At 43.4% G+C, this 25,000-nt stretch overlaps 1 protein-coding gene across 5 annotated transcripts in view; it reads left to right on the forward strand.

Moving 5' to 3' along the window:
• LOC123764258 (ankyrin repeat domain-containing protein 10) overlaps positions 1-25,000 on the forward strand; it is a 69,653-nt gene that overhangs the window by 7,064 nt on the left and 37,589 nt on the right. For all 5 annotated transcript variants that reach the window (XM_069315755.1, XM_045751810.2, XM_045751813.2 and 2 more), the window contains exon 2: positions 18,065-18,232. In XM_069315755.1, the coding sequence (XP_069171856.1) occupies positions 18,065-18,232 (168 nt within the window). The remainder of the gene's footprint in view (positions 1-18,064; positions 18,233-25,000) is intronic.

Here is a 25,000-nt window from a genome sequence, read left to right on the forward strand (position 1 = left end):
GTGACGGGGGCCACACGTGCAGGACACAGGTGGTGACGGGGGCCACACGTGCAGGACACAGGTGGTGACGGGGGCCACACGTGCAGGACACAGGTGGTGACGGGGGCCACACGTGCAGGACACAGGTGGTGACGGGGGCCACACGTGCAGGACACAGGTGGTGACGGGGGCTACACGTGCAGGACACAGGTGGTGACGGGGGCCACACGTGCAGGACACAGGTGGTGACGGGGGCCACACGTGCAGGACACAGGTGGTGATAAGGGCCAGACGTGCAGGACAAGTGACAATAACAATGTAGTATAGTGTTAACCACTGTGGTGGCGGCCTTGTTAGTGGTGATCCTACCAAGGGTGTTGGCTGTGGTGAACGTTGTGTTCATGTCGCTCTGGTTGCTTTACGGTTAGTGAAGGCGTTCCTTAATAATAATAATAAGAAGAAGAATAGTTTATTCAAACATATTGAGGGATTTCTATACAGAACTAGTATATCCCGAAACGCTTTGCGTAATAGTGGCTTTAGGCATTGTATGTACTAGCTCTATCTATAAATCCATCAATGTTTGTATCACTCCTTGTATGTATGTACTTTACCCGAATAAACATTTGAATTTTGAATATACTATGCCTAAAGCCAGGGTTACAGTGCCAATCTCACAGGTGCCAGAGCTGTGGTGTGCCTAGCAAAAGCCTAGCATTTCCTATCCTGTTTCTATATATGTCACGCGATTATGTATTTCGTGTTTGTACTCACTAATTATCATAAAATATAATTATCAAACAAATAAAGAAAAAACACTAATCGTGTATTTATCAATGTAAGAAGTTAAAACACTTAGTGCTCAGAAAATACAACCAGAGAGAAGCTTCACAAGTGTCCACGAAGGGTCAGGTGTGAGCTGTTTTCTGGGGTGTGAAGCAACACTTGTCCTGGTGATGGCATCTGTTGATCTGTGGCACCACAGTCATGATATATGGCTCAGGATCTGTGGCACCACAGCCATGATATATGGCTCAGGTTCTGTGGTACCACAGTCATGATATATGGCTCAGGATCTGTGGCACCACAGCCATGATATATGGCTCAGGATCTGTGGCACCACAGCCATGATATATGGCTCAGGATCTGTGGCACCACAGCCATGATATATGACTCAGGATCTGTGGCACCACAGTCATGATATATGGCTCAGGATCTGTGGCACCACAGCCATGATATATGGCTCAGGTTCTGTGGTACCACAGTCATGATATATGGCTCAGGTTCTGTGGCACCACAGTCATGATATATGGCTCAGGATCTGTGGCACCACAGTCATGATATATGGCTCAGGATCTGTGGCACCACAGTCATGATATATGGCTCAGGTTCTGTGGCACCACAACCATGATATATGGCTCAGGATCTGTGGCACCACAACCATGATATATGGCTCAGGATCTGTGGCACCACAGCCATGATATATGGCTCAGGGTCTGTGGCACCACAGTCATGATATATGGCTCAGGTTCTGTGGCACCACAACCATGATATATGGCTCAGGATCTGTGGCACCACAGCCATGATATATGGCTCAGGATCTGTGGCACCACAGCCATGATATATGGCTCAGGATCTGTGGCACCACAGTCATGATATATGGCTCAGGTTCTGTGGCACCACAACCATGATATATGGCTCAGGATCTGTGGCACCACAACCATGATATATGGCTCAGGATCTGTGGCACCACAGCCATGATATATGGCTCAGGGTCTGTGGCACCACAGCCATGATATATGGCTCAGGATCTGTGGCACCACAGTCATGATATATGGCTCAGGATCTGTGGCACCACAGCCATGATATATGGCTCAGGATCTGTGGCACCACAGTCATGATATATGGCTCAGGATCTGTGGCACCACAGTCATGATATATGGCTCAGGATCTGTGGCACCACAGCCATGATATATGGCTCAGGATCTGTGGCACCACAGTCATGATATATGGCTCAGGATCTGTGGCACCACAGTCATGATATATGGCTCAGGATCTGTGGCACCACAGCCATGATATATGGCTCAGGATCTGTGACACCACAGTCATGATATATGGCTCAGGATCTGTGGCACCTCAGTCATGATATATGGCTCAGGATCTGTGGTACCACAGTCATGATATATGGCTCAGGATCTGTGGCACCACAGTCATGATATATGGCTCAGGATCTGTGGCACCACAGTCATGATATATGGCTCAGGATCTTCATGTCATGAACATGACACTGATTACCTTCCTTATCACTTTCACATTTCAAGTAAACTATGAAGGTTTTGATGCTTAAGCTTGTTGATTCATCAATGAGAAGAGACATTTTGCCATATATCTGCTTCATAGGCTGGCACGTTATCATAACATTATTAACTTATTAGTGATGTAATACTAATATTATCCTGCCACCATCATCCATCACCTACAAGCCTTTATCTCACTTTCCACTCCTCTCCCTCTTCCCCATTCCACCATCAACTTACAGAGGTGGTGGAGCGTGGCTCCGGCGAGCACCGGCACCACTGTTTTTGACACACTAGCAATAGTTAACAATAATCTCCAGGAAAAGTGTGGAGTGTTATGCAACAGAGGCTGAGGGCCATACACTGACCTCGTTCACGTCAACAACACACACACACACCAGCTGACCGACTCTCTCTCTGATCCACTATCACTGATGCACCAGAACGCAATTTCACAAATTTAGTTTAGTTATTTGTTATGCATCGCATACCCAGCCCGAGGTGGAAACGGTTGCATTCATTTAGCTAAGGAAGTAACAGTCTTGTACAAACCTCCTCTAGAGGTACAGCACCTAAGGTCGAACCAAAGCCTAGCACTAGTAACGTCTAGAATTCTGTCAACCATATTGGATGAGCCATAGAAGTGCGGTTCTTCCTGTATAATAAAATGGAGTAACACGTGTGAATTTCACTTTGCCTCAACTCGACTAGATTTTGCTGCAATTCCAGATATATTGCTATCATCAGTCTGCTCAAAGGCAGTCCAAGATGATAAGTTCCTTTTACAAGCAAATGTTTCAGCTAACTCATCAGTTCTATCATGCATTCGGAGACCAAAATTGGAAGGCATCCACGAGACACGCTGATTACATCATTGTTTAATTATATATGTGCCTAGCTTTAGAGACAAGTTACGTCTGGGGAGCCGGTGCAATCAAGGATGAGGCAAGCATTGTGGCAAGCATTTCTGGTGGAAGAGTGGAGGCCTAGTTATTTATACAAGCTCTGCACACACAGGAGTATGAGCCATCTCCCGCTCTCACAACAACTGTACACACTAGTTGACCTGCACACTACGTGTCATGTCAGCACATGATACAACTCTTGTAGGGACCATACTATCAACTATAAACATGACAGGAAACTGTCTCCACATACCATCACTAGAGTAGATAACTTGCAAGATAAAACAGACATTTAGAGTATACACCTTCCATAAGCCAAGGGCAGAGTATGGTTATATCATAGTTAACTCTCTACGCAGTTGTGGCCTCTTAGAGATGCCAACACTTCTCGCCACCTGGGTTCCGTTCCTGGGTATGACGAGACGTTTTAGACGAGGTTAGGAGAGGATACTTTAATTTGACCGTTTTCTTGACGTTGAAAACCCTTAGCAGGACGGGCTGGATAGAGATAAAGATTTTCAACCAAGACATTCTAGGCAAGCCCGAAAAATGTATGATGGGAGCACATTGTAAGATTTCCCCCGTAAACCTCAGGTCACACAAGATCCTCTCCAAGTTTACTCCATCTAGACACACAACACTTTGGATTATTATTTATTATATGTATTATGTTATTATTAGACAACACACAACACCCTCTCTCCCTTCAAGTTGCATTTGGAAATCCTAGAATATAGATGTGAGTGATGTCCGTAACTAATTATAAATGAACCAGGACTTACCTGCTAAGGCATTCCTGCAGTACACACAAACAGGCACTAGCACGCATAGTGGCTTTGAGAAAGTCTTTAATCCTATTTTTCCCGGAATACGACCCGCCAAATCTTTTAACAACCAGGTACCCATTCACTGCTGGCTGAACAGAGGCTATAGTTAAGGATTGGTGCCCAATCAATCCTCCCTGGCCAGGATACGAACCCAGGCCAAAACGCTTGCGAAGCACCGGGCGAGTGTTTTACCTCTGCGCCACGGAGACGAATCTTCGGACTCCTACGTGTGTACTCACCGGTGTGTGCCGGTGAGAGCTAAGGGTACTTACCTAACAAGAGTTTGCATCACAAAGCATCAGTTTGGGTCGTTTAATCTATTACAGTGTAATAGTCCGTACGCACAGCCAGGGGAGTAGCGTCATATAACAGCGTGTTTGAAATTTACCCTTAATACATACCATAATGTTTTGCATATTGATTAATATATATCAAGATGCATTAAATTAAATGTGCGTAAAGACATGTTGCTTTTACAATAGTTCTTTGGATGGTTTGTGGAGGTATGATGAGTAGTGTCAAGAGTGTTCCATGGTACGAGCCATGGCGTGTGGTGGTATGATGAGTAGTGTCAAGAGTGTTCCATGGTACGAGCCATGGCGTGTGGTGGTATGATGAGTAGTGTCAAGAGTGTTCCATGGTACGAGCCATGGCGTGTGGTGGTATGATGAGTAGTGTCAAGAGTGTTCCATGGTACGAGCCATGGCGTGTGGTGGATGTACTTCCTGTTAAGCATTCTGCCAACTTTCTATCTGCCTCGCGGACTAACAAACACGCTTTTGAAGTTACGTACAGAACAAGATTATTCCACTGAATGATGAACCTTTAACGCCCGAGATTAAGGAAAATGGTGGATCACTGGCGTGTTGAGCCAGTGATGCACAAACAAAAGAATGAGTTGCATTGATAAAGAGGTTTGGTGGTGAACAGTGCTGCATACTGCCTCCACCACCCCCCTACTCACACATGCCCCGCACACATGTACACACGCACGCGCAAATATGCACACATGCACGCACACGCATGCACATGCGCAAAGGTGCAAAGACATGCTAGTAAGTGGCTCCCAGAACTGAAGGGCAAGAGCTACGAGGAGAGGTTAGAGGCATTAAATATGCCAAAACTAGAAGACAGAAGAAAAAGAGGTGATATGATCACTATATACAAAATAGTATCAGGAATTGATAAAATCGATAGGGAAGGTTTCCTGAGACCTGGAACTTTAAGAACAAGAGGTCATAGATTTAAACTAGCTAAACACAGATGCCGAAGAAATATACGAAAATTCACTTTCGCAAACAGAGTGGTAGACGGTTGGAACAAGTTAGGTGAGAAAGTGGTGGAGGCCAAGACCGTCAGTAGTTCCAAAGTTTAATATGACAAAGAGTGCTGGGAAGACGGGACACCACGAGTGTAGCTCTCATCCTGTAACTACACTTAGGTAATTACATGCACGCACATGCACATGATCACAACCTACAAAATCCTCAGGGTAATCGACCGGGTAAACAAGGATAAACTATTCAACACTGGTGGTACGCGAACAAGGGGACACAGGTGGAAACTGAGTACCCACATGAGCCACAGGGACGTTAGAAGGAACTTTTTCAGTGTCAGAGTAGTTAACAGGTGGAATGCATTAGGCAGTGATGTGGTGGAGGCTGACTCCATACACAGTTTCAAATGTAGATATAACAGAGCGCAGTAGGCTCAGGAATCTGTACACCAGTTGATTGACAGTTGAAAGGCAGGACCAAAGAGCCAAAGCTCAACCCCCCCCCCCCCCACAAGCACAAATAGGTGAGTACACACACAAAGGAGGAGACATGAAAATGAACAGAAGAAAATGAGCTTCAAGGCAATGTACACTAACGTAGATGGGATTACAAATAAAACATGTGAATTTGAAGAATGAGCACTAAAAGAAAACCCAGACATAATAGCACTCACAGAAACAAAGCTAACAAAAACCATAACAAATGCAGTGTTTCTGTCGGAAAATCCGACACCATTTATTAATATTAATACAATAGGTAGATAATATTGCAGTTGTATAAATAAATTCACTCATAGAAGACGCGAAGGGTGTCTGAAGAACTCAACAAGTGGTTCCAGGAGATCTTCACAATAGAATGAGGTGAAATCAATGCACTAGGAGAGGTGGCAGTAAACCAGGCGGCCTTGGAAGCGTTCAAAATTACAAGAGATGAGGTAAAGAGGCATCTGTTGGATCTGGACGTGAGAAAGGCTGTTGGTCCGAACGGAATCTCACCATAGGTACTGAAAGTGTGTGCAGAAGCACTTTGCTTGCCACTCTCCATAGTGTACAGTAGGTCATTGGAGATGGAAGATCTACCAGAAATATGAAAGACGGCTAATGTAGTCTCAATATACAAAAAGGGTGACAGACAAGAGGCACTGAACTACAGGCCAGTGTTCTTAACTTGTATACCATGCAAGATGATGGACAAGATCGTGAGAAAAACCTAGTAACACATCTGGAGAGATGGGACCTCGTAACAAATCACCAACATGGGTTCAGGAAGGGTAAATTTCGCCTCACTGGCTTAATAAGATTATACGATCAGGTGACAAATTTTTAAGCAAGAAAGAGAAGGATGGGCAGACTGCATTTTCTTGGACTGTTGGAAAGCTTTTAACACAGTACCCAATAAAAGGCTGGTGCATAAGTTGGAGAAATAGGCAAGAGTAACTGGTAGGGCGCTCCTGTGGATAAGGGAGTACCTAAGCAATAGGAAGCAGAGTTAGTGAGAGGTGAGACCTCAAATTGGTGTGAAGTCACCAGTGGAGTCCCACAGGGCACTGTACTCGGACCTATCCTGTTTCTAATATACGTAAATAATCTCCCGGAGGGTATAGACTCATTCCTCTCAATATTTGCTGATGTCAAAATTATGAGAAGGATTAAGACAGAGGAGGACAGTTTGAGACTTCAATAAGACATGACAAACCGAAGGAATGGTCGAACAAATGGTTGTTAGAGTTTAACTCAAGCAAATGTAATGTAATGAAGATAGGTTTAGGGAGCAGGAGGCCAGATACAAGGTATCATTTGGGAGATGAAATTCTTCAAGAATCAGAGAGACAGACCTGGGAGTTGATATACCAGACCAGTCCCCTGAAGCCCATATCAAGAGGATAACATCAGCGGTATATGCCAGGTTGGCCACCATAAGAACGGCCTTTAGAAACTTGTATAAGGAATCATTCAGAACTTTGTATATCACATATATCAGACAAATCCTGGAGTATGCAGCTCCAGCATGAGTTCATATCTAGTCAAGTATAAGACTAAACTGGAGAAGGTTCAAAGGTTTGCCACCAGACTGGTACCCGAACTGAGGGGGTATGAGTTACGAGGAGAGACTACGGGAATTAAACCTCACGTCGCTGGAAGACAGAAGAGTTGGGGGGTACATGATCACCACATACAAGAGTCTCAAAGGAATTGATAGGGTACATAAACACTTTTTAACACAAGGGGCTCACGCACTAGGGGGCACTGGTGGAAATTGAGTGCCCAAATGAGCCATAGACACACTAGAATTTATTATTATTTTTTTTTAATGTCAGAGTAGTTGACAAATGGAATGCTTTAGGAAGAGATGTGGTGGAGGCTGACTCCATACACAGTTTCAAGTGCAGATATGATAGAGCCCAGTTGGCTCAGTAACCTGTACACCAGTTGATTGACAGTTGAGAGGCGGGAGCAAAGAGCCAGAGCTCAACCCTGGCAAGCACATCTAGACGAATACAACTAGGTGAGTACACGCACACACGCACCCCCCCCCCTCCCCTTTCCGTTTCCTTCACGAAACGGACAGAAAGATCTAGTTGATATCACGCCAAACCCGTCTCCTGGAGCACAAATCAAAAGAATAACATCGGCGGCGTATGCGAGGGTCGCTAGCATCAGAACTGCCTTCAGAAAACTGTGTAAGGAATTCTTCAGAACCTTGTATACCACATACGCAAGGCCAATCCTGGAGTATGCGGCCCCAGCATGGAGCCCGTACCTTGTCAAGCACAAGACGAAGCTGGAAAAAGTTTAGAGGTATGCCACTACACTAGTCCCAGAACTAAGAGGCATGAGTTATGAGGAAAGGCTGCGTGAACTGCACCTCACGTCGCTGGAAGAAGATCATGTCTCCCCATGTCGGGGAGACATGATCACCACATACAAAATTCTCAAGGGAATTGACAGGGTAGACAAGGATGGATTATTTAACACGGGTGGTACACGCACAAGGGGACACAGGTGGAAGCTGAGTACCCAAATGAACCACAGAGACATTAGAATATAACTTTTTCAGTGGTTAGTTAATGGAATGCATTAGGAAGTGATGTGGTGGAGACTGACTCCATACATAATTTCAAATATAGGTATGAGAGAGCACGAGAAGCTCAGGAACATGTACATCAGTAGATTGACAGTTGAGAGGCGGGAATCGCAGTTGCCGCAAGCACAACTAGGTGAGTATACATACACACAAACACACACTGTGTTGGTGTATGGTGCCCAAATCTCATGAAGCACATAAGGAAACAGGCAAAGGTGCAGTAGCATGCTACAAAATGGCTTCTGGAACTGGGAAACGTGAGTTACGGGGAGAGATTAGAGGCGTTAAACATGCCAAAACTAGAAGAAAAAATAGGTGATATGATCACTTACAAAATACTAACAGGAATTGACCAAATTGACAAAGGAATTCTTGAAACCAGCAACTTCACGAACAAGCGGCCACAGATTCAAGTTAAGGAAACAAAGGTACCGAAAAAATATTAGAAAGTTTTCTTTTGCAAACAGTGGTAGACGGTTGGAACAAGCTAAGTGAGAAGGTGGTGGAGGTCATCCCCATCAGTAGTTTCATAGCGTTATACGACAGTGTACTTGGAAGACGGGACACAGTGTAGCTCTCTCATCCTGTAACTACTCTTCAGTAATTACACTTAGATAATTACAGAGTAAAACCTACATCCCGGATTAAAAAAACTTCAGTATTATGATTGATACGTTTACGTAAAGAAAACTCAAAATCACGTGATGTGAAAACCATATATTTCAGTGGACAAAGTTTAAGGTAAGAGGGGTGGCGGTCATCGACCTGTAGGTCCCCATATCTGGAGGTGTGGGCGGCCGCCTTTCTTCCTGGTTGAGAGGACACGCACCTCTCACCCCTGCACCAACGAAACAGCTGTAGTGTAGCAAGAAGTGACCTATATCATATAGCCAGGTGTGAGTTCAAATGTTAGGAGATTATTTATGCGTTATTTATATCGCTTGCACGTATCCAGCGGTACCCTGGGAGGCGGGGCCTGCTTTATCTGGGGCCCCAGATGGAGCATAAAAGTGAAACTGCCCACGTGAGACAAATTTCCCTATTTTAATTTCGCTAATCGTTCATGTAATGCTCTCACTATAAAACAGGTTTACTAAGTGTAATAAAAAGAGATAATTGTGCGTGTCAGTTGGAAGGGTAGCGGGGGAATGTTAGAGATGTTTCCGTGACGTGTGCCTGTTGGAGCATGGAGAAGCTTCCCGTGGAATATTCCCAGAAAGAAAACGGGAAATCCTGCTTGGCAACTGAGGACGACTGATGCCAGATAGTTGTCGTTATTGTTCTTTGTTCTTTTGAAATGATTTATTTAGTTTCAATTAAATTTAGTAAACAGTTGAGCTTTTTCTTTTGCTGAACAAAATCACCGCGACAAAGTGAATAATTATTATAGTAAATATATACTTAATAAACTGCCTATACAAACATTTACTTACTCTTTTGCTAATATGCAGTACGTATGATAAAACTGGTTTATTAAGGTTAATTAAGTAAGTTCAGTTGTTGCCGTGTTCAACAATACGGCATGTGATCATCTTATGGTCATGTTGGGGTGGGTATTGAGGCTGGAGACAAGGAGTCACTGTCTTGGCACTCCTTACCAACTTTATTTATTTATTATAATATAATAATAATAATAATAATAATTTTTATTTAGGTAAAGGTACATACATAAAGAGATTTTACAAAGTTTGTTGGCTTTATAGATAGAGCTAGTACATACAATGCCTAAAGCCAATATTACGCAAAGCGTTTCGGGCAGAAATTTATTTATTTATTTATATACAAGAAGGTACATTGGGTTTATAAGAGTACATACCATTGATGTTTTTACATTCTTGTAAAGTCACTAACATACATATAGCGTTTCGGGCCTTAATCTAGCAGATAATTCTAAGTAGGTCATTTGTATCTTTTGGAGAGCATTAACAATTCAATTTCTTTCCTTATTATGCACCACGTCATGCCCATCCAGTGGGTGGGTGGGTGGGGGGGGGGGAGGTTACAGAGGCACATGATGGGTTCAGGGACTGTACCCCCATACTTCATTAAAGCTAAGCAAGTGACGTCTTGTGAAGCTAGTTACACAATTGTTAATGTTACACACACACACACACACACACACACACACACACACACACACACACACACACACACACACACACACACACACACACACACACACACACACACATAATTACACTTAGGTAATTACACACACATACACATTATATATATATATATATATATATATATATATATATATATATATATATATATATATATATATATATATATATTAATATCACAAGTGATTCAGCAAGAGGCTCCCAAGAGTCACTATACAAGGCACTTTACATCAATGGTGAGTCACACAGTTACTAGTCTTGCTCCACACCCAGCCAAGTGGGTGGCAGCTTTACAGTCATGTGCAGGCTGCACCTACAGAAAGCACATTTTGGATACTTCGCTAATATTCCTGGCATCATTAAGCAGTGGTAACAGCTAGAAGTCTACTAACCTTATTGGATGACCCATAGACGTGCGGTACTTCCTGCATAATAGAATGATGATAGATGGAGGAATTGGTGTGAATTTCACTTTGCCTAAGTCTACGAGATTGTGTTGATGTTCCCGGAATATTACTGCCCTCAGGCTGCTCAAAAGCAGTCAAGATGGTCATCAATTCCCTCCTTATGAGAGGCAGAACTGATAACTTAAATCTCACCCACACCTTTTGTCGCCCTCTCCCACGGCCGCCCCCACCTTCCCACACCCTCCCACACCCCCCCACACCCCTGGGCACCCCTCCCTCCCACACCCACCCACACCCCTAGGCACCCCTTCCTCCAACACCCTCCCACACCCCTGGGCACCCCTCCCTCCCACACCCGCCCACACCCCTGGGCACCTCTCCCTCCCACACCCTCCCACACCTCTGGGCACCCCTCCCTCCCACACCCTCCCACACCTCTGGGCACCCCTCCCTCCCACACCCTCCCACACCTCTGGGCACCCCTCCCTCCCACACCCTCCCACACCCCTGGGCACCCTCCCACACCTTTGGCCTCCCCTCCCTTCTTCACCCCTGGGCACCCCTCCCTCCTTCACTCCTGGGCACTCCTCCCTCCTTCACCCCTGGGCACCCCTCCCTCCTTCACCCCTGGGCACTCCTCCCTCCTTCACCCCTGGGCACCCCTCCCTCCTTCACCCCTGGGCACCCCTCCCTCCTTCACCCCTGGGCACTCCTCCCTCCTTCACCCCTGGGCACCCCTCCCTCCTTCACCCCTGGGCACCCCTCCCTCCTTCACCCCTGGGCACTCCTCCCTCCTTCACCCCTGGGCACCCCTCCCTCCTTCACCCCTGGGCACTCCTCCCTCCTTCACCCCTGGGCACCCCTCCCTCCTTCACTCCTGGGCACTCCTCCCTCCTTCACCCCTGGGCACCCCTCCCTCCTTCACCCCTGGGCACCCCTCCCTCCTTCACCCCTGGGCACCCCTCCCTCCTTCACTCCTGGGCACTCCTCCCTCCTTCACCCCTGGGCACCCCTCCCTCCTTCACCCCTGGGCACCCCTCCCTCCTTCACCCCTGGGCACTCCTCCCTCCTTCACCCCTGGGCACCCCTCCCTCCTTCACCCCTGGGCACCCCTCCCTCCTTCACCCCTGGGCACTCCTCCCTCCTTCACCCCTGGGCACCCCTCCCTCCTTCACCCCTGGGCACTCCTCCCTCCTTCACCCCTGGGCACTCCTCCCTCCTTCACCCCTGGGCACTCCTCCCTCCTTCACCCCTGGGCACTCCTCCCTCCTTCACCCCTGGGCACCCCTCCCTCCTTCACCCCTGGGCACCCCTCCCTCCTTCACCCCTGGGCACCCCTCCCTCCTTCACCCCTGGGCACTCCTCCCTCCTTCACCCCTGGGCACACCTCCCTCCTTCACCCCTGGGCACTCCTCCCTCCTTCACCCCTGGGCACCCCTCCCTCCTTCACCCCTGGGCACCCCTCCCTCCTTCACCCCTGGGCACCCCTCCCTCCTTCACCCCTGGGCACTCCTCCCTCCTTCACCCCTGGGCACACCTCCCTCCTTCACCCCTGGGCACCCCTCCCTCCTTCACCCCTGGGCACTCCTCCCTCCTTCACCCCTGGGCACACCTCCCTCCTTCACCCCTGGGCACACCTCCCTCCTTCACCCCTGGGCACCCCTCCCTCCTTCACCCCTGGGCACCCCTCCCTCCTTCACCCCTGGGCACCCCTCCCTCCTTCACCCCTGGGCACTCCTCCCTCCTTCACCCCTGGGCACTCCTCCCTCCTTCACCCCTGGGCACTCCTCCCTCCTTCACCCCTGGGCACTCCTCCCTCCTTCACCCCTGGGCACCCCTCCCTCCTTCACCCCTGGGCACCCCTCCCTCCTTCACCCCTGGGCACCCCTCCCTCCTTCACCCCTGGGCACCACTCCCTCCTTCACTCCTGGGCACACCTCCCTCCTTCACCCTAGCCCGCACAAAATTCAATGGCCATAGTCATATCAACAATGAGCTCAAGACCAACCACAAGTACAGTTTCTAAGTTAAGCAACTGACATATGTGGAGAACTAGTGTGACAATCAATATAATAATAATAATAATAATTATTATTATTATTATTATTATTATTATTATTATTATTATTATTATTATGTTTATTCAGGTAAAAGTACATGCAGTACATTCAAAATGAGTTGCAAACAGAATGTTGGATTTCTAGATAGAGCTAGTATATAATATGCCTAAACTATCTGAACTAAGTACTAAACTATCGTTCGTTATTTTAACAGTGACATGGCTAAGTAAAGACCATACCCAACTTTACAACTTAGCCAGTTGTAAAGCCATTTACAACTGTAGAACAATTTGCAATAGTGTCATTAGTGATCTATCTTGAGGTTATCTTGAGATGATTTCGGGGCTTTAGTGTCCCCGCGGCCCGGTCCTCGACCAGGCCTCCACCCCCAGGAAGCAGCCCGTGACAGCTGACTAACACCCAGGTATCTATTTTACTGCTAGGTAACAGGGGCATAGGGTGAAAGAAACTCTGCCCATTGTTTCTCGCCGGCGCCCGGGATCGACCCCAGGACCACAGGATCACAAGTCCAGCGTACTGTCCGCTCGGCTGACCGGCTCCCTCACGATAGAGATGACTACTGTGAATATTCCTTTGCTCAATTCTATTTTTTAGCCCTTAAATCCTCCTTGACTATTGGAGCTGTCTACATGTAGATTTCCCAATACTAATACACCTGCATTCACAGATAACCTAAGGAATCTTATCATAAACAACAAGCTCAACAAAAATCACATCATTCTAGGAGGTGACTTCAATAGTGACCTGTGTCAACAAAATAGCCCTCATGTCGATTATTTCTTAAACAGCATGGACTCCTGTATGCTAATCCCCACAATCACCAAGCCCACCCAAATCACTGAAACCACCACTGCTACCTTGGATCACTTATGGACTAACATAGCAGCTCCCCCTTGTATCTGGTTTAAGCGCTAACAGAACAACTGACCACTATCCTACCTTCCTCATAATAAACACGGACATACATACCACCAGACACCAAGAAACTTACCTTCAGACTACACAGCGAGGCAGAAATAGACAATCTCACAAATGCACTTCACAATATAAACTGGAAATCTTAATTCAATAATACACAGGATATAAATTCATTAGTCAACATCTTCCTTTCCAAAACTCTAAGCCTCTACAACATTCTCTTCTCCTCTCCTCATCAAGCAAGTAACTACCAAAAGATAAAGAACTCCTGGCTTACACGCTGCATACTCAAAGTAATCAACAAGGAACATGAATATGGAAAAAAATTAGGATTGGTGTAGTTACAATAGTAGTAGCTATGAGATACTCATCAATGCTAATCAGTATAATAAGAACAGAACATTCCTGTTATGAAAGTAGATTCAAAAAAGCAAAAAGAAACATGAAAAGCACATAGAAAGCCATCTCTAACATCCTACGATCTAAACAGCAATCACATAACAAGCAGATAAAACTCTCCAAGGATGGTTACACATCTGCAACAGATTTGGAAATGGCAACTGAATTTAATAGCTTCTTTTCATCAGTTAGTGCTAACCTTGCCAGAAAAAACCACAGACCCAGACATATGTTACTACATATACAGGTAGCTATCCTACCTCTTCTCCTTTTACCAGTCAGCCCGACAGATGTTATGTCCATCATTCACTCACTAAAAACCAAAGCTGGGAACATTAGTGAAATACCATCTATGGTATTTCTCAACACTTTTTATTCTTTATGCTCAATTAGTATTAAGTTCTAGATATTAATGTTTTTCTTGCCCGAAACGCATTGCGTAATAGTGGCTTTAGGCATTGTATGTACTAGCTCTATCTATATATCAATCCATTAATGTAACATCACTTGTATGTATATACCTTACCTGAATAAACATCTGAATCTGAATCTGAATCTGAATCTGAATAACAAGGGATAATTCCCCTGGATTGGAAATATGCAAATGTTACCCCTGGTTTCAAAAAGGCAAAAAGAGCTCGGCAGAAAACTAGCGTCTGACCAGCTTGACATCACACATCTGCAAGCTTGTGGAGAGAATCCTAAGGGATGGAATCATACAACATCTCAGAACAGTCGTGTAAAAACAATGCAACGTGGGTTTCTTCAAAATAGATCATGCCTTACTAACCTGCTCACATTTCTGGAAATGGTAATCGGTTATTCAGACAAAGGACTTCCGGTAGATGTAGCTTACATGGACTTTCCTAAAGCTTTTGACAAGGTACCACATGAGACTGGCAAGGAAATTACAGGCACATGGAATAAATGGCGGAATACTGGAATGAATAAAACAATGGTTAAAACATAGAAAACAAAGGGTTGTGATAAATGGGAATGAATCTGACTGGGAAAATGTGATAAGTGGGGTGCCACAAGGGTCCATTTTGGGACCAACTCTGTCATATACAGTACATCAATGACATAGATGAGAATATTACAAACGACGACATCAAATTTTGATGATTTTCATACCTTACAAAGAGATTTACATGAACTCCAGAAATGGTCAGATGACTGGCAAATGCTTTCTAATATTGATAAATGCAAGACTACATGTGGGGCACAACAATCCACGTCACAAGTACCAAACTGACAGCACTATCATATAACAGATAGATAGATAAAAAAAACTAGGAGTCAGAATCCATCATTCACTAAATGTTGCACAACAAATGGAAGAAAAGAAAAAAGAAACAAACTAAACTCTGGGAATAATCAAGCATACCATTACCTTCAAGGAAAAGAAAGTAGTCATTCAATTGTACAAGTCTCTGGTGCACCCCCACCTGGATTATTACATCCAGGCAAGGAGATCTCATCTTCAGAAAGACACAGCGACTCTGGAGAAGGTGCCACACCGGACCTTAGTCATTTCATGTATCAGGAACGGTTAAGAGCCACTGGGCTAACAACACTGCAAACCAGGCATGACAGAGGGGATCTCATCGAAACCTTTAAAATATTGAACAATTTGGAGGATGTCGATCTGGACAATTTCTTCAAAAAGTTGGATGTAATGCAAACAAGGAGCAAGAGTTCCAAGCTGAACAAGCCACTATTTAGGACAGAAAACAGGATATGCTTTTTCACCTGTAGGGCTACAAACCCATGGAATAGCCTACCCACCGAAGCTGTAAATGCCAAAACTATGTTTAACTTTAAATCCAGCTTGAAAATATTATTACTAATATGGGGACTTTTGACAACCCGCTGGCTTCCTTTCCTCGTTGAGGCCACTAGTGTTAGTGGCCTTCAGGCAAATTGATGCTAGAGCATGATGCAAACTCCATTACCTATACCAGCGTGCATGGGGGTGGGGGGGGGATATACAGTATATGTAAAGCCTAGACATCTTCAGTAGAGGTTCCACAGAATCCAGATGTCCTGTGGATTCAGTGGAATCCCAGAGTGTATAACTAATATCATGTCGTGGTCCAGAGGTATGTTGCGCAGCTTGGTCGAGGGCTCGAATTTTCTGCATTTTTCTAATGGTTTCATTCTTGTTAGTGTTAAACATTATTGCACTTACTAATGTTCTGTATTGCACTGTATCTTGTGCTGCCCACTCCCCCAATATTTGTGCCTAAGCCATCCAAACTCACCATTGTAATCACTGCTATCATCTTATACAGTAGGGCCTCGACTTATGAATTTAATCCGTTCCCAGAGACGGGTCGTAAGTCGAAAATTCGTAAATCGAAACGAATTTTCCCATAAGAAATAATGTAAAATTGAATTAATCAGTTCCACACCCCCAAAATTATTAACTTAAAAATACATTTTATACAGAATAACACAAATTTTGCTAGCTACAATACAGTACTGTATGTATATCTTACCATGAATGAGGACTCTTGTTGGCATGTGGAAGATGGTGAGGAGGAGAGGTGTTAGTTTTTGGAAGGGGAGTCCCCTTCCATTATAACATCAGGCAGTGATGACTTTTTTGGGGTGCAGGCGATGAGTCATAATAACATGACTAAAGTATGTTGACCAGACCACACACTAGAAGGTGAAGGGACGATAACGTTTCAGTCCGTCCTGGACCATTCTCAAGTCGATTGTTTTTTGGGGTACTCTCTCTCCTACATTTTGCCTGCATACCACTAGGACTTACTTGTGGTTCACTGCTTGGATTTTCTCACTAAAAACCTGTCTAGCGACACTTGTTTTTCCCTACATTGTAACACTTGTCTGAAGTGAGACATCACATTGTCATTAAAAAGGTTAACACAACGGTCTGCTACAGCTTGATTTGGGTGAAATTTTTCAGCAAAACTTTGCAATTCTTCCCATATTGCACACATTTTCTTAATACTGTAAATGAGAATGGGACATCATCTACTCTACATCAACAACCCTAATACCATTTTCATGTTTACGAATGATCTCTAGTTTTTCCTCTGTGATCATCCTCACATGTGTTTTCTTAGACTGAACCTAATCACTGACTTTCTTTGGACCCAAGGCATGATATATAATAATTACTTTTATGTTCAAAAAACAAAAAAGCACAAAAATAATGAAATTCTTTACAAGCATGATTATCACTAAGCGGGTGGCTCTGGTAAACTTATTAAGGGTCGGCTGTGCCACCAGGAACCACGCAGTCGGTTAACCCATACGCATATAAACAAAGTTGCTAGTCAAGGCAAAGGTTGTAAATCGAGTCGCATTTTACGAAGAAATTTGTCGTAACTCAAAATATTTAAGTAGGGGCAGTCGTAAGTCGAGGTAACTCTGTATTATGGTTATTATTTCCATTACAAATTTTACTGTGTATCTAGAAATAATCCTCAAATTATGCTACAATGTACTTGTTGATAATCCTCAAATTTTATTATAATGTACCTATTAATTTTCTTCAAATTTTCTTACAATGTACCAGTCAACATTTTTCAAATTTGCTAAAACTATCTGTTAGATTAAGGACCTACCTGAAACACTGTGTGCTAGTGGCTATACAAGAATGTAAAAACATCAATGCTATGTACTCTCATTAACACAATGTACCTTCTTGCATATACAGTACATACATAAATAAATAAATAAATAAATAAATAAATATTGCCTCATGTAACTATTGTTAAATTATTTTACAGATAGAGTGTCTGCGAGCATTAGTAGGTGGTATGGGTACCGGAGCGACTGCCATCCCTGCCATGACTACCTCACGCTTCACACAGACTCCGGCACACATTGCTGCCTTCGCCAGGCATCCTCACTGTCTGCAGTGGCTCTTACAGGCTGGAGTTGATCCAAATGCTCAGGTAGGAGCAGCTCATTATTGTGTGATTACAGTGTTATTGCTGCTAATGAAACATGCTGGGAATTATAGTCCCATGGTGTAGTCCCCGTGGTGTAGTGGTAAGACACTCGCATGACATTTTGCGAATGCTTTGTCCTGGGTTCGTATCCTGATCAGGAAGGATTTACTGGGCATCAATCCTTAACTGTAGTCTCTGTTTATCCAATAGTAAAATGGGTACTTGGTTGTTAAACAATTTAGCGGGTCGTATTCCGGGGAATATTAGGATTAAGGACTTGCCTGAAATGCTATGCGTGCTAGTGGCTGCACAAGAATGAAAGAATTCTTGTATATATAAACAAATAAAATAAAATATAGTGTGATGGCATCAACACTAGTGGTCAGCAATGCATACAGCAGATGTAGAGGGGTAGATGTTGGCCATGTACTCACCTAATTATGGTTTAATTGTACAGTAATTGCGAGATTGAACTTTGACTCTTTGGACCCATCTTTAAACTCTCCCAACTGGTGTACAGGTTCTCTGAGCCTATTGGGCTCTTATCACATCTACATTTAAAAGTGTGTTTGGAGTCTGCCATCACCACATCACTTCCAAATGCATTCATTTATTAACTACTGACACTGAAAAAAATTGTTTCTGATGTCTCAGTGGCCCATTTGGGTGTGCAGTTTTCACCTGTGTTCCCTTGTGCAAGTATCACCCTTGATAAATAATGTCTTTATCTACCCTGTCAACTCCCCTGAGAATTTTGTATACTATATCGTGTTTTCCCCCAAATTTCATGTTTGTGTTTTTGGTTAAAACCATAGACCTAATCATATACAGTGATACCTTAGTTTCTTAATTTAATCAGTTCCCAGAGACAATTCGAAAACAGAAACAAATTTTCCCCTAGGAAATAATGTAAATTAAATTAATCCGTTTCACACCCCAAAAAATATTAATTAAAAAATACATTTTATACAGAATAATACTCATAGGTACCTTACCTTTATTGAGGACTCTTGTTGGTGTATGGAAAATAGTGAGGAAGGAGGTAGGAGGAGAGGTGTTAGCATTTGGAAAGGGGAGTTCCCTTTCCATTATAACAGCAGTGATGACATTTCTGGTGTACTCTCTCACGTTTTACAGGCATACCACTAGGACCTGGTCCTGGCTCACTGCTTGCTTGTCATACTAAGATTCTGTCTATAGTCACTTGTTTTTCCCTACTTGTTAACACTTTTGTCTGTAGTGAGACATCATTCTCACTATGAATGATCTCTTGATTTTTTCCTATCGTCATCCTCACAACTGTTTTCTTAGGTTGAACTTTACCACTGACTTTCTTGGAGCCCATGGCATGATATATAATAAGACCTTTTATGTTCAGAAACCCAAAAAAACACAAAAACAACGAAATTCTTAACAAAGAATTCAAGCGCGGTCTTTACTAGGTGCGAGATCCTGATAACTGAAGTGCGCCATGTGCTCGGTCAGCCCATACGTGTATCAACAAACTCGAGCACCGAGGCAAACCTCGGTGCTTAACAAATTAAGCTCGAGAACCAAAAAATTTGAAAACGGGCATTCGAAAACCGAGGCTCTACTGTATTATAAAACAAAGAAGACTACCGACTCCCTCATTAGAAACAGCCTTAAGTTGACGGAGAACCCTTTACACGAGTCAAACGTGGTGTGTGTGTGTGTGTGTAATTACCTAAGTGTAATTACCTAAGTGTAGTTACAGGATGAGAGCTACGCTCGTGGTGTCCCGTCTTCCCAGCACTCTTTGTCATATAACGCTTTGAAACTACTGACGGTCTTGGCCTCCACCACCTTCTCACTTAACTTGTTCCAACCGTCTACCACTCTATTTGCGAAGGTGAATTTTCTTATATTTCTTCGGCATCTGTGTTTAGCTAGTTTAAATCTATGGCCTCTTGTTCTTGAAGTTCCAGGTCTCAGGAAGTCTTCCCTGTCGATTTTATCAATTCCTGTTACTATTTTGTACGTAGTGATCATATCACCTCTTTTTCTTCTGTCTTCTAGTTTTGGCATATTTAATGCTTCTAACCTCTCCTCGTAGCTCTTGCCCTTCAGTTCTGGGAGCCACTTAGTAGCATGTCTTTGCACCTTTTCCAGTTTGTTGATGTGCTTCTTAAGATATGGGCACCACACAACAGCTGCATATTCTAGCTTTGGCCTAACAAAAGTCATGAACAACTTCTTTAGTATATCGCCATCCATGTATTTAAATGCAATTCTGAAGTTAGAAAGCATTGCATAGGCTCCTTGCACAATATTCTTAATGTGGTCCTCAGGTGATAGTTTTCTATCTAGAACCACTCCTAGATCTCTTTCTTTATCAGAATTCTTTAAAGATTTCTCACATAATATATAGGTTGTGTGGGGTCTATGTTCTCCTATTCCACATTCCATAACATGACATTTATTAACATTAAATTCCATTTGCCAAGTGGTGCTCCATATACTTATTTTGTCCAGGTCTTCTTGAAGGGCATGACAATCATCTAAATTTCTTATCCTTCCTATTATCTTAGCATCATCAGCAAACATGTTCATATAATTCTGTATACCAACTGGTAGATCATTTATGTACACAATAAACATCACTGGTGCAAGAACTGAACCCTGTGGTACTCCACTTGTGACATTTCTCCATTCCGATACATTGCCTCTGATTACTGCCCTCATTTTTCTATCAGTCAGAAAATTTTTCATCCATGATAGAAGCTTACCTGTCACCCCTCCAATATTTTCCAGTTTCCAGAACAACCTCTTATGTGGAACTCTGTCGAAAGCCTTTTTTAGGTCCAGATAGATGCAGTCAACCCAGCCATCTCTTTCCTGTAATATCTCTGTGGCCCGATCATAGAAACTGAGTAAATTCGATACACAGGATCTTCCTGATCGAAAACCATACTGTCTGTCTGATATTATATCATTTCTCTCCAGGTGTTCTACCCATTTAGTTTTGATTAGCTTTTCCAATACTTTCACTATTACACTTGTCAATGATACAGGTCTATAATTGAGGGGGTCTTCCCTGCTGCCACTTTTGTAGATTGGAACTATGTTAGCCTGTTTCCACACGTCTGCTACGATTCCTGTACACAGGGATGCCTGAAAGATCAGGTGAAGTGGAATGCTGAGCTCAGATGCACATTCTCTCAGAACCCATGGTGAAACGCCATCTGGGCCAGCTGCTTTGTTCCTCCCGAGCTCCTTTAGCATATTTTCCACTTCATCTCTAGACACCTCTATCCGCTCTATGTTGTTCTCTGGAATTCTTATTGTGTCTGGTTCTCTGAAGATTTCATTTTGTACAAACACACTTTGGAACTTTTCATTTAATGTTTCACACATTTCCTTTTCATTTTCCGTGAATCTGTTTCCCATTTCCAACCTCTGGATATTATCCTTTACCTGCAATTTGTTGTTTATGAATTTGTAGAATAGGCCCGGTTCTGTTTTACATTTATCTGCTATCCCTTTTTCAAAATTTCTTTCTGCCTCTCTCCTTACTGCTGTATAATTGTTTCTCGCATCTTTGTATCGCTGGTATGTTTGGGGGTTTGGCCTCTTCCTATACTGATTCCATTTTTGTGTCTTTTGGTCTCTTGCCCTCTCACAATTTCTGTCGAACCAATCCTGTTTTCTGGTCCTGCATCTCTGTTTTGGTATAAATTTTTTTGTGCCTTTATCATATATTTCACAAAACTTGCCATACATCTCATTCACTTCCTTGCCTAGCATCAAGTCTGTCCAATTATACTCACTAAAAAAATTTCTAAGGTCACCATAATGTCCTCTCCTGAAGTCTGGTTTTTCAACTGCTTCAACCTCCTTATTTTCTTCCAGCTTATAACGCATTGCATACTTTATTCCCAAAAAGACATGGTCACTTTTACCCAAGGGAGGAAGGTACTGAATGTCAAATATCTCTTCCTCCTTCCTGGTAAATATCAAATCTAGCATGGAGGGAACGTCCCCTTCCCTCATCCTCGTAGCTTGTTTAACATGTTGATACAAGAATGTTTCCAGGATGAGGTCTACAAATTTACAGGTCCAAAAATCTTCTGTTTTAGCTTCATATGCTTCCCAGTCTATGGATTTCAAGTTGAAGTCACCGACTATCAACAGTCGTGATCTATCGTTATCCGCTCTCGCTATAATCTCTCTCATTATTGTTATAAGACCTTCACGTTTACTATCTAGCTCCTCCTTTGACCATGTGCTGCTTGGCGGTGGACTATATGCATTTATCATCATTAGTTTATCATCCTCATAGCAGATCTCTAGTGCTATTATGTCAACTTCTTGTGGATTGGCAGTCATTATTTCCTTCACCTTTAGGTGTTCTTTTACCAGCACAGCAACGCCACCGCCTTTCCTAATTTTTCTGTCCCGTCTCCAAATTGAGTAGCCCCTTGGGAATATGACCTCATTTAAAATTACATCTTCAAGTTTTGTCTCCGTGAGTGCAACAATGTCTGGTGTCTGCAGCTGTATTACATCACTTAACTCCAGTATCTTCGATCTCACTCCATCTATGTTGGTGTATGCAATCTTCAGGAACTTGTTCCCCCTCTCCTTATTCTTCACTCCCCCTCTCTCTATTGATTTTGTTGGTTTGCCTTTATGTACCACTTTACTGGTTTGCCTACCCCTATCACTTTGTAGAAAAAAGAATTTATTTCTTCTTCATTCCTGCTCTCATTTAAATGTTTTGCCTCGGCGAGGTTCAGTTTCAGCTTCTCTCTATCTTCTTTTGAAAGATCTCGTCTTAACGACCACCCTTTCCCATCCTCATCCCTTTGCAATTTTCTAGCATTCCTTAGTACTTCTTCCATCTGTTTGGCACCGTTTAGGGTGATCCTCAACGGTCGATCTTTCCCTTTTACGTACCTGCCTATTCTCCTGTAGTCGCACACATTCTCTCTGTTTGTAAGACCTTCCACGAGGCCAACAATTTTATCTACTACTTTAGCTTCTTCTACAGCTCTTTCTGACCTAGATGACCTAGTGTGTGTGTGTGTGTGTGTGTGTGTGTGTGTGTGTGTGTGTGTGTGTGTGTGTGTGTGTGTGTGTGTGTGTGTGTGTGTGTGTGTGTGTGTGTGTGTAATTACCTAAGTGTAGTTACAGGATGAGAGCTACGCTCGTGGTGTCCCGTCTTCCCAACACTCTGTCACTACTGATGGTCTTGGCCTCCACCACCTTCTCACCTAACTTGTTCCAACCGTCTACCACTCTGTTTGCGAAAGTGAATTTTCTTATATTTCTTCGGCATCTGTGTTTAGGTAGTTTAAATATATGACCTCTTGTTCTTGAAGTTCCAGGTCTCGGGAAATCTTCCCTATCGATTTTATCAATTCCTGTTACTATTTTGTACGTAGTGATCATATCACCTCTTTTTCTTCTGTCTTCTAGTTTTGGCATATTTAATGCCTCTAACCTCTCCTCATAACTCTTGCCCTTCAGGTGAGGTGTACACGAAACAATGGGTATATTGCATATTTGTTGCTTCCATATTGCTCTTGCTGCTTCTATGTTGGTTCGGGGTCTTGAAGTGGGTAGAATATAGTTATGTGTTAATTGGCTGTTGATTGCTGGTGTTGACTTTTTGATGTGTAGGGACTCGCTGATGTCGAGTCTCCTGCTATCGCTGTATCTATCAATGATTTCTGTGTTGCTTGTGAAGATTTCTCTGGTGATGGTCAGGTTGAGAGAGGAGATTATATGTTCCTTGATGGAGCCCTGTTTGTGCATTGTTAATTGCCTAGAAAGAGACGTTGTTGTCTTGCCTATATACTGAGATCTTTGGGGCTGACAGTCCCCAAGTGGGCATGTGAAGGCATAGATGATGTTGGTTTCTTTCAAGGCATTCTGTTTTGTGTCTGGAGAGTTTGTCATGAGTAGGTTGGCCATTTTCTTGTTTTTGTAGTAAATTGTCATTTGTATCTTGTGATTTTTGTCTGTGGGGATAACGTTCCTATTAATAATATCTTTCAAGACATTTTCTTCCATTTTATGAGCTGTCGAAAAAAAAAATTGTAAAACAGTCTAATAGGAGTGTACGAGTGTTGTGTTAGTTGACTCTTCAGAGGTTGCATGGCATTTCACCTTTCTTTTTATGTCTTCAACATAACCGTTAGAGAAGCCATTGTTGACTAGGACCTGCTTTACCCTACAGAGTTCTTCATCGACCTGCTTCCAACCAGAGCTGTGAGTGAGAGCCTGGTAAAAATCTCTGTGTAAAATCTCTCTATGGCTCAATCATAGAAACTGAGTAAATTTGTTACACAGGATCTTCCAGATGGAAAACCATACTGTCTGTCTGATATTATATAGTTTATCTTCAGGTGTTCTACCCATTTAGTTTTAATTATTTTTTCCAATATTTTGACTATTACACTTGTCAATGATACAGGTCTATAATTGAGGGGGGTCTTCCCTGTTGCCACTTTTGTAGATTGGAACTCTGTTAGCCTTTTACCACATATCTGCTATGACTCCTGTACACAAAGATGTCTGAAAAATCAGTTGAAGTGGAATCCTGAGCTTAGGTGCACATTCTCTCAGAACCCATGGTGAAACTCCATCTTGGGCCAACTGCTTTGTTCTTACTTAGCTCCAAGAGCATTTTTTTTTCACTTTTTCTCTAGACACCTGTATGTGCTCTATGTTGTTCTCTGGAATTCTTATTGTGTCTGGTTCCTTGAAGATCTCATTTTGTACAAACACACTTTGGAACTTTTTGTT

This window comes from Procambarus clarkii, chromosome 82 (assembly GCF_040958095.1).
Source record: "Procambarus clarkii isolate CNS0578487 chromosome 82, FALCON_Pclarkii_2.0, whole genome shotgun sequence".
In the NCBI taxonomy this organism is placed as follows: Eukaryota; Metazoa; Arthropoda; class Malacostraca; order Decapoda; family Cambaridae; genus Procambarus; species Procambarus clarkii.